General features: G+C 35.2%; 2 protein-coding genes across 2 annotated transcripts; both read left to right on the top strand.

The window, feature by feature from the left end:
• Positions 1-3,210: 3,210 nt before the first annotated feature.
• LOC133979722 (nuclear factor 7, brain-like) lies at positions 3,211-4,811 on the top strand. Its single transcript, XM_062418300.1, has one exon. The coding sequence runs from the start codon at positions 3,211-3,213 to the stop codon at positions 4,618-4,620; it is 1,410 nt and encodes a 469-aa protein (XP_062274284.1). The 3' UTR covers positions 4,621-4,811.
• A 3,350-nt stretch (positions 4,812-8,161) lies between these two features.
• On the top strand, positions 8,162-9,586 carry LOC133979683 (nuclear factor 7, brain-like). The gene has a single exon (XM_062418255.1). It carries the CDS (start codon positions 8,162-8,164, stop codon positions 9,584-9,586), a length of 1,425 nt encoding a protein of 474 aa, XP_062274239.1.
• The last annotated feature ends 717 nt before the right edge of the window (positions 9,587-10,303 follow it).

Here is a 10,303-nt window from a genome sequence, read left to right as displayed (position 1 = left end):
TTATAACTTTTAAACCTGGTTAGCAGCATCTTGTTTTTATTCAGAACACAATATAATATAGATATAATAAACACTGTAATGACTGTATGAAATAATACAGGTGGGGAACTTTTTAAACTTTCATTGTAATTAGAAATCAAGTTAATTCAGTTTTTTACACTTTAAACTCAGAGTCTCAGTTGTTCAGTGTATCAAAAATCCTTCTGGCTCTGATTGATTATTATTTGTTCTTTTGTTCTTCAACAGATCTGATTTGTTGTCACAGATATTATTTATTTCTTGTTTTTATGTAAAATCATGAACACCTAAACTTTTGTTCTCATCTGAATTGTTTAAAGACGTTGAGCCGTTCAGGATTTAGTTATTTTCTCTTTAGAATAAATGTATTAAAGATGGTGACTCCTGCTTTTGATATTATGCTGACTTTGTAATGAATTTCAACAGAATATTTACTGATGTTGTTAAATACTCTGATTGCTCTGATGCTTTCTTGGCTTTAAAAAAAACTGATTTAGTTAGTTAGTTGTGTCACCTCTTAAAATAAAGATGAATCCACAAGAAAATATGACTACAAAATGCGGAAACTGTATCACATCATCAGGCCACAAACTTTACAAATCAAAGCTGTTAATTATCCTGGTTATCAGCATCTTGTTTTTAGTCAAACAACATTGTATAGTAGTATATATCCACTGTACTGAATGCTTTGATTGTTTCAGTTTTGTGACAGATTCAGTCATCAGATTTAGATTTTTATATTCTTGAGTCTTTTGATGAGTTATTTCTGTTGTGAATGTGTTGTTTTATTCTTTGGAAACAAGTGTTTTATTATAGTTTTATTTTGATTCAGTGTTTAATTCTGACAGAGCTTCTGCAGACTGTGTGTGTCATTTTGGTGGTGTATACATGGATTGATAAACTGCAATGTTGAGATGATGATCAGCATAAAAGAAACAAACAGCAGAACAATTATGTTTAAAAACTGTTTTCCGAATCAACTCTTTTTATAAAATGTACATTTCTGGGTTTTTTGATGAGTTATTTCTGTTGTGAACCTGTATTATTAGAATAAAAGAAACAAACAGCAGTACAATGGAGTTTGATTTGTTTTCTTTAGCTTACAGTAAAGTATTTGACTCTGAGGGACATGTTGGCGCCATCTGCTGGTGACAGAGTTACAGAGCAGCTTTCACCTCTATAAACAGGAACTGACTGCAGATTTTGACATTTATCACCAGAGCTGAGACGTCATTACTGTCACTTTTGAATATTATCTAGTCAGGTTATCTATTACATTAAAAGTGTCTAATGTTAGCTGATTTATTCAATTTCACATTCATATTTTTTGTGTCAAGGCTAAATCAATATAAAGGTTCATTTGGTAGTTTTCTTATACAGTCATCGGCCACTTCAACATGTTCACCTGTACAATCTAATTCACAGGTAATTCAGTTTTTGTTAGCATTGTCAAAAAGATGCTAATTTTACTTAATGTTTATTACTGAGGTCGTACTAAGCGGTGGTGGCATATTGAGGTGCATTATATTGAATGGTTTTCCCAAAATGTTGCCCCCCTCATGTATGATAATGGGGTGGACAAAATATTAGAAACACCATTCAATATAGTACATCACCATCACCCACTACGACCTCAATAATATACATAAAGTAGAATTATCACCTTCCTGACAATGTCAACAAAAACTGAAACTGTATAAACTATAAAATAATATAAGCTGAATTTATAGCAGAGCTGTTGTATTTGATTGAATTAGATTGCACAGGTGTACCTAATGAAGTGGCCGGTGAGTGTATAATGCTGCTATTTTGATAGTCTATAATTATTGAATCAATATGAATTGTTACAATAGCAGAGTCAATCACTTTACATCATAACATATAAATACATTTAAAGAACTCACAGGATACTAAAGTCTCTGTGTTGACAGAGATATTTAATATTTATCATTAACGAAATCACATTAAACAGCAGCATGTATTTTTTTGCTGTGGTTTTGGTCAAATGAGTCCTCTCAGTTAGTAAAACTATATTTTATAACACTTTAAAAAAAAAGCTGCATTTCATAAGGTCATAAACTGTATGATACTATTTTCCTCCTCAAAGCTCAGCAGCTCCACTTTAATTAACATAATTAGCCAAATTTTGACAAAAACACATTCAACAATCAAAAGATCAAAGTTAATCGTTCAGAGGTGACTTTCTCTCTGAACACACTCATAAAAGAGTTCAATGTCACGGTAGTTTTTATATTTCAGAGCATTTATTGAAACAAATAACCAAGCAGAGAAATGTTAGTCAGAGTTTGAAGAAGTTATAAAAGACATGCTGCCATGTTGGAGGAGTTACAACAAAACCAGAGAGCTCAAAGACTGTAATATTGACACGTCTTGTTTCTCTGTTATAGATCATAATCCTGTAGTGTGTGATTAGAAAGTTTACAGATATTTCACTATCAAATAACTTCTTTTAAACTACATTGTTCTTACTCTTATTTTGTGTTCTTGTATTTATACGTATTTCTGATGTTATTTTAAGACATTGACAGAACATTTTTGACTTATTGACTTATAATTCCTCCTTATACTTGAAATAAAAGGTTAAAGATTATCAGTGGGTGAATGAATAAGCATCTACATAAAAGACAACAAGTAGGGGAAATAAATTAAGTAATAAACACAATCATAATGTCAATTTAGCAAAACATGTTTCCTGTAACAGATATATAAAATACAAATGTTAAAAAACGGATAATTGTCTTTTGAAATGTTCACTCCTAACATGGAAGATGAAATCACCAACCTTTCCTTGTTTCATGTTTATAGGATTCTTCTGAGCTGTAGAAATAAAAACAAAATTAATCAAAATGTTAAGACGTGAGTAGTTTATTTTGTTTAGCCTACAGATGTCTGTACAAGGAAATGTTACTGTAATGAATGAAAAAAATAAAATGTACCTCTGAAAGACGTCCTGACGGCACCATCTGCTGGTGACAAAGCTACATCACATCATTTCCTGATGTTAATAATTTACTGTGACAGTTAAAACTGAAAGTAAACTTTGACATCGTTGATCAGAGCTGAGACGCCATTAAAAACACTGGAAAACACTCGTTTGAAAGATTTGAAGTGGTGAAGGGACAGTAACTTGGTGAGTCTGACTATTGAAAGATCATTTAGACAACAAAGAAAATGGCTGAGAAAATTGGTCTTGTTGAAAGTTTCCTGAGCTGCCATGTGTGTTCAGAGACTTTCAGAGATCCTGTGTCTCTGAGCTGCAGTCACAAATTTTGTTCAAGCTGTCTGAAAAAATTCTGGGAACAAGCTAAAAACAAAAACTGTCCCATTTGTAAAAGAAAATCCTCAAAGGATTATCCAAATGTGGACTTTTCACTGAAGGAACTAGCTGACTCCTTTGTTGGGAAACTGAAAGCTGGATCATCTGAGACAGAAAAAGCAGAAAAGAAGGTGGAGGTGGTGTGCAGCAAACATCCAGAAGTCCCTTATTGGTTCTGTAAAGATGAACAGAGAGCTGTGTGTCCTGTCTGTGAGTTTTCTCTCCACCAGAGTCACAAGGTGGTTCCTGTAGAACAAGCAGTCAGTGACCTGAAGGACCAGCTGAAATGTGACTTAGAGTCTCTACAGGACAAGAAGAACAAATACAAACAAGTGCAGAAAACATACAATGAAATGATTGAACACTCCAAGAAGCAGCTGTTGTCCACAGAGAAGCAGATCAGAGCAGAGTTCAACAAGCTCCACCAGTTCCTGAAAGAGGAAGAGGAGTCCAGACTGGCAGCTCTGAGGGAGGAAAAGGAGCAGAAGGAGAAGACTATGAGCAGAGAGATGAAGAGGATTCAGGAGCAGATCTCCTCTCTGTCACACAGTATCTCTGCTGTTGAAGAAGACCTGCAGAAACACAACGTGTCATTCCTCAGCAGTTATAAACCCACTCAGACCAGAGCCAGAGCCCAGAGCTCACTGTCAGATCCACAGCTGGTCTCAGGAGCGTTGATAGATGAGGTCAAACACCTGGGCAACCTGTCCTTCAGAGTCTGGGAGAAGATGAAGGAGAAGGTCCACTTCAGTCCCGTCATTCTGGACCCAAACACTGCTCACGGATGGCTCTATCTGTCTGATGATCTGACCAGTGTGAGACAAGGAGACACAAAGCAGCAGCTCCCTAATAATCCAGAGAGAAACACAAATGGTCCCTCTGTTCTGGGCTCTGAGGGCTTCAGCTCAGGGAAACACAGCTGGGAGGTGGAGGTGGGAGACCATCCTGACTGGAATGTGGGTTTGGCTGAAGAGTCAGTTGACAGGAAGGGAGTCCGAAAAGCTACACCAGAATATGGAATCTGGTGTTTAAAACATCGCAGTGGAAAATACACTGATGGTCATTGTAAGACTGTCACAGTGAAGAAGGGTCTCCAGAGGATCAGAGTCCAGCTGGACTATGACAGGGGGGAGGTGTCCTTCTACGACCCTGAAGACGAGACTCACATCTACACTTACAAAGACACTTTCAGTGAGAAACTCTTCCCTTATTTCAGTATTGGATCAGCTGGTGATGCTAAAACCACTGATATCAAAATCTGTTAAACTGAGATTTCTCTGTGATGTTCAGGAAGGTTTGTGTTATCAACATTTTGATTTTACTTTTTTATTATTTTTTATTTTGTCTGAAGCAGATTTGATTTCATGTTGAGGGTCACTGAATTGTGTTGCTCAATGAAACAAATTATCCAAACTGGTTTTAATGTACAAAACAGACACATGTGAACCTCAATTTATTTTTATCAAAACTATCAAAACTATTACATATATATTCTGACTTAAATCACAACATCAAGATAAATAAAGTTTGATCCAGAAACGAAAATCATCACTGTATTACATCATCTGAGGTTGAACTTTTATAAAAGGTACAAATCAAATCTGTTTTTATTATACATTTTAAACCTGGTTAGTAGCATCTTGTTTTTATTCAGAACACAATATAATATAGATATAATAAACACAGTATTGACTGTATGAAATAATACAGGTGGGGAACTTTTTAAACTTTCATTGTAACTAGAAATCAAGTTAATTCAGTTTTTTACACTTTAAACTCAGAGTCTCAGTTGTTCAGTGTATCAAAAATCATTCTGGCTCTGATTGATTATTATTTGTTATTTTGTTCTTCAAAAGATCAGATTTGTTGTCACAGATATTGTTTTTATCTTGTTTTTATTTAAAATCATGAACACCTAAACTTTTGTTCTCATCTGAATTGTTTAAAGACGTTGAGCCGTTCAGGATTTATTTATTTTCTCTTTAGAATAAATGTATTAAAGATGGTGACTCCTGCTTTTGATATTATGCTGACTTTGTAATGAATTTCAACAGAATATTTACTGATGTTGTTAAATACTCTGACTGCTCTGATGCTTTCTTGGCTTTTAGAACATAGATTTAGTGTTTAAGTTATTGGTGTCACCTCTTAAAATAAAGATGAGTCCACAAGAGAATATGACTACAAAATGCTGAAACTGTATCATCAGACCACAAACTTTATAAATCAAAGCTGTTAATTATCCTGGTTATCAGCATCTTGTTTTTAGTCAAACAACATTGTATAGTAGTATATATCCACTGTACTGAATGCTTTGATTGTTTCAGTTTTGTGACAGTTTCAGTCATCAGGTTTAGTTTTGATGAGTTATTTCTGTTGTGAATGTGTTGTTTTATTCTTTGGAAACAAGTGTTTTAATATAGTTTTATTTTAATTCAGTGTTTAATTCTGACAGAGCTTCTGCAGACTGTGTGTTTCATTTTGGTGGTGTATACATGGATTGATAAACTGCAATGGTGAGATGATGATCAGCATGAAAGAAACAAACACCAGAACAGTTATGTTTAAAACTGTTTTCTGAATCAACTCTTTTTGATAAAATGTACATTTCTGGGTTTTTTATGTTGTAAATGTGTTGTATTATTAGAATAAAAGAAACAAACAGCAGTACAATGGAGTTTGATTTGTTTTCTTTAGCTTACAGTAAAGTATTTGACTCTGAGGAACATGTTGGCGCCATCTGCTGGTGACAGAGTTACAGAGCAGCCTTCACCTCTATAAACAGGAACTGACAGCAGATTTTGACATTTTTCACCAGAGCTGAGACGTCATTACTGTCACTACTGAATATTATGTAGTCAGGTTATCTATTACATTAAAAGTGTCTAATGTTAGCTGATTTATTCAATTTCACATTCATATTTTTTGTGTCTATGCTAAATCAATATAAAGGTTCATTTGGTAGTTTTCTTATACAGTCACCGGCCACTTCAACATGTTCACCTGTACAATCTAATTCACAGGTAATTCAGTTTTTGTTAGCATTGTCAAAAAGATGCTAATTTTACTTAATGTTTATTACTGAGGTCGTACTAAGCGGTGGTGGCATATTGAGGTGCATTATATTGAATGGTTTTCCCAAAATGTTGCCCCCCTCATGTATGATAATGGGGTGGACAAAATATTAGAAACACCATTCAATATAGTACATCACCATCACCCACTACGACCTCAATAATATACATAAAGCAGAATTATCACCTTCCTAACCGTGTCAACAAAAACTGAAACTGTATAAACTATAAAATAATATAAGCTGAATTTATAGCAGAGCTGTTGTATTTGATTGAATTAGATTGCACAGGTGTACCTAATGAAGTGGCCGGTGAGAGTATAATGCTGCTATGTTGATAGTCTATAATTATTGAATCTATATGAATTGTTACATTAGCAGAGTCAATAACTTTACATCATAACATATAAATACATTTAAAGAAATCACAGGATATTAAAGTCACTGTGTTGACAGATATTTCATATTAATCATTAACAAAATCACATTAAACAGCAGCATGTATTTGTTGCTGTGGTTTTGGTCAAATGAGTCCTCTCAGTTAGTAAAACTATATTTTATAACACTTTAAAAAAAGCTGCATTTCATGAGGTCATAAACTGTATGACACTATTTTCCTCCTCAAAGCTCAGCAGCTCCACTTTAATTAACATAATTAGCCAAATTTTGACAAAAACACATTCAACAATCAAAAGATCAAAGTTAATCGTTCAGAGGTGACTTTCTCTCTGAACAGACTCATAAAAGAGATCAATGTCACTGTAGTTTTTATATTTCAGAGCATTTATTGAAACAAATAACCAAGCGAGAGAAATGTTAGTCAGAGTTTGAAGAAGTTATAGAAGACATGCTGCCATGTTGGAGGAGTTAAAACAAAACCAGAGAGCTCAAAGACTGTAATATTGACACGTCTTGTTTCTCTGTTATAGATCATAATCCTGTAGTGTGTGATTAGAAAGTTTACAGATATTTCACTATCAAATAACTTCTTTTAAACTACATTGTTCTAACTCTTATTTTGTGTTCTTGTATTTATACGTATGTCTGATGTTATTATTTTAAGACATTGACTGAACATTTTTGACTTATTGACTTATAATTCCACCTTATACTTGAAATAAAAGGTTAAAGATTATCAGTGGGTGAATGAATGAGCATCTACGTAAAAGACAACAAGTAGGGGAAATAAATTAAGTAATAAACACAATCATAATGTCATTTTAGCAAAACATGTTTCCTGTAACAGATATATAAAATAAAAATGTTAAAAAACGGATAAGTGTCTTTTGAAATGTTCACTCCTCACATGGAAGATGAAATCACCAACCTCTCCTTGTTTCATGTTTATAGGATTTTTCTGAGCTGTAGAAATAAAAACAAACCTAATCAAAATTTTAAGACATGAGTAGTTTATTTTTTTTAGCCTACAGATGTCTGTACAAGTAAATTTTACTGTAATGAATGAAGAAAATAAAATGTACCTCTGAAAGATATCCTGATGGCACCATCTGCTGGTGACAAAGCTACATCACATCATTTCCTGATGTTTATAATTTACTGTGACAGCTGAAACTGAAAGTAAACTTTGACATTGTTGATCAGAGCTGAGACGCCATTACAGGTTGTGAGATCTCTGCTGGAAAACACTCATTTGAAGGATTTGAAGCGATCAAGTGAAGGGACAGTAACTTGGTGAGTCTGACTATTGAAAGATCATTTAGACAACAAAGAAAATGGCTGAGAGAGCTCTTTTTCAACGTTTCCTGAGCTGCCATGTGTGTTCAGAGACTTTCAGAGATCCTGTGTCTCTGAGCTGCAGCCACAAATTTTGTTCAAACTGTCTGCAAAAATTCTGGGAACAAGCTAAAAACAAAAACTGTCCCATTTGTAAAAGAAAATCTTCAAAGGAAGAACTTGGGGTGGACTTCACACTGAAGGAACTAGCTGACTCCTTTGCTGAGAGACTGAAAGCTGGATCATCTGAGACAGAAAAAGTAGAAAAGAAGGTGGAGGTGGTGTGTAGCAAACATCAAGACGTCCCTTATTGGTTCTGTAAAGATGAACAGAGAGCTGTGTGTCCTGTCTGTGAGTTTTCTCTCCACCACGGTCACAAAGTTGTTCCTGTAGAACAAGCAGTCAGTGACCTGAAGGACCAGCTGAAATCTGACTTAAAGCCTCTACAGGAAAAGAGGGACAAATACAAACAAGTGGAGAAAACATACAATGAAATGATTGAACACTCCAAGAAGCAGCTGTTGTCCACAGAGAAGCAGATCAGAGCAGAGTTCAACAAGCTCCACCAGTTCCTGAAAGAAGAAGAGGAGTCCAGACTGGCAGCTCTGAGGGAGGAAGAGGAGCAGAAGGGGAAGATTATGAGCAGAGAGATGAAGAGGATTCAGGAGCAGATCTCCTCTCTGTCAGACAGTATCTCTGCTGTTGAAGAAGACCTGCAGAAACACAACGTGTCATTCCTCAGCAGTTGTAAACCCACTCAGACCAGAGCCAGAGCCCAGAGCTCACTGTCAGATCCACAGCTGGTCTCAGGAGCGCTGATAGATGAGGCCAAACACCTGGGCAACCTGTCCTTCAGAGTCTGGGAGAAGATGAAGGAGAAGGTCCACTTCAGTCCTGTCATTCTGGACCCAAACACTGCAGACCCCCGTCTCTATCTGTCTGATGATCTGACCAGTGTGAGATATGGAGACACATATCAGCAGCTCCCTGATAATCCAGAGAGAAACACTAAGTATACCATTGTTCTGGGCTCTGAGGGCTTCAGCTCAGGGAAACACAGCTGGGAGGTGGAGGTGGGAGACCATCCTGACTGGTCTGTGGGTTTGGCTAAAGAGTCAGTTGACAGGAAGGGAGAGATATTTCTATCACCAGAATATGGATTCTGGTGTTTACTGTATGGTAATGGAAAATACACTAATGGTCTTGGTGAGACTGTCACAGTGAAGAAGAGTCTCCAGAGGATCAGAGTCCAGCTGGACTATGACAGGGGGGAGGTGTCCTTCTACGACCCTGAAGACGAGACTCACATCTACAATTACAGAGACACTTTCACTGAGAAACTCTTCCCTTATTTCAGTATTGGACCAGCTGGTGATGCTAAAACCACTGATATCAAAATCTGTCAAGCTGAGATTTCTCTGTGATGTTCAGGAAGGTTTGTGTTTGATTTTACGTTTTTTCTTTTGTCTGAAGCAGATTTGATTTAGTGTTGAGGGACTTTTACTCTTCTTTTTTTAATCAATTAAACAAATGAACCATTATTTAATGTAAAAAACACATGTGAACCTCAATAATTGCTTTCAATAGAAAAGTCACTTTTAAAAGATTATTAAAACTATACCTTATATATTCTGACTTCAATCACATCATCAAGATAAATAAAGTTTGATCCAGAAAAGAAAATCATCACTGTATTACTGAGACTGTGTTACATCATCTGAGGTTGAACTTTTATAAAGATATAAATCAATCCTGTTTTTATTATGACTTTTAAACCTGGTTAGTAGCATCTTGTTTTTATTCAGAACACAATATAATATATATATAATAAACACTGTAATGACTGTATGAAATAATACAGGTGGGGAACTTTTTAAACTTTCATTGTAATTAGAAATCAATCTTTTGATGAGTTAATTCAGTTTTTTTTACACTTTAAACTCAGAGTCTCAGTTGTTCAGTGTATCAAAAATCATTCTGGCTCTGATTGATTATTATTTGTTATTTTGTTCTTCAACAGATCTGATTTGTTGTCATAGATATTGTTTTTATCTTGTTTTTATTTAAAATCATGAACACCTAAACTTTTGTTCTCATCTGAATTGTTTAAAGACGTTGAGCCGTTCAGGATTCATTTATTT

The sequence above is a fragment of the Scomber scombrus genome, chromosome 4 (assembly GCF_963691925.1).
Source record: "Scomber scombrus chromosome 4, fScoSco1.1, whole genome shotgun sequence".
Lineage (NCBI taxonomy): Eukaryota > Metazoa > Chordata > Actinopteri > Scombriformes > Scombridae > Scomber > Scomber scombrus.
Note: the sequence above shows the minus strand (reverse complement) of the source record. Positions and strands in the feature narration are given on the sequence as shown.

Excerpts from the sequence above, each read along its gene's own strand:
- LOC133979722 (XM_062418300.1), top strand. The coding sequence starts at position 3,211 with ATGGCTGAGAAAATTGGTCTTGTTGAAAGTTTCCTGAGCTGCCATGTG.
- LOC133979683 (XM_062418255.1), top strand. The coding sequence starts at position 8,162 with ATGGCTGAGAGAGCTCTTTTTCAACGTTTCCTGAGCTGCCATGTGTGT.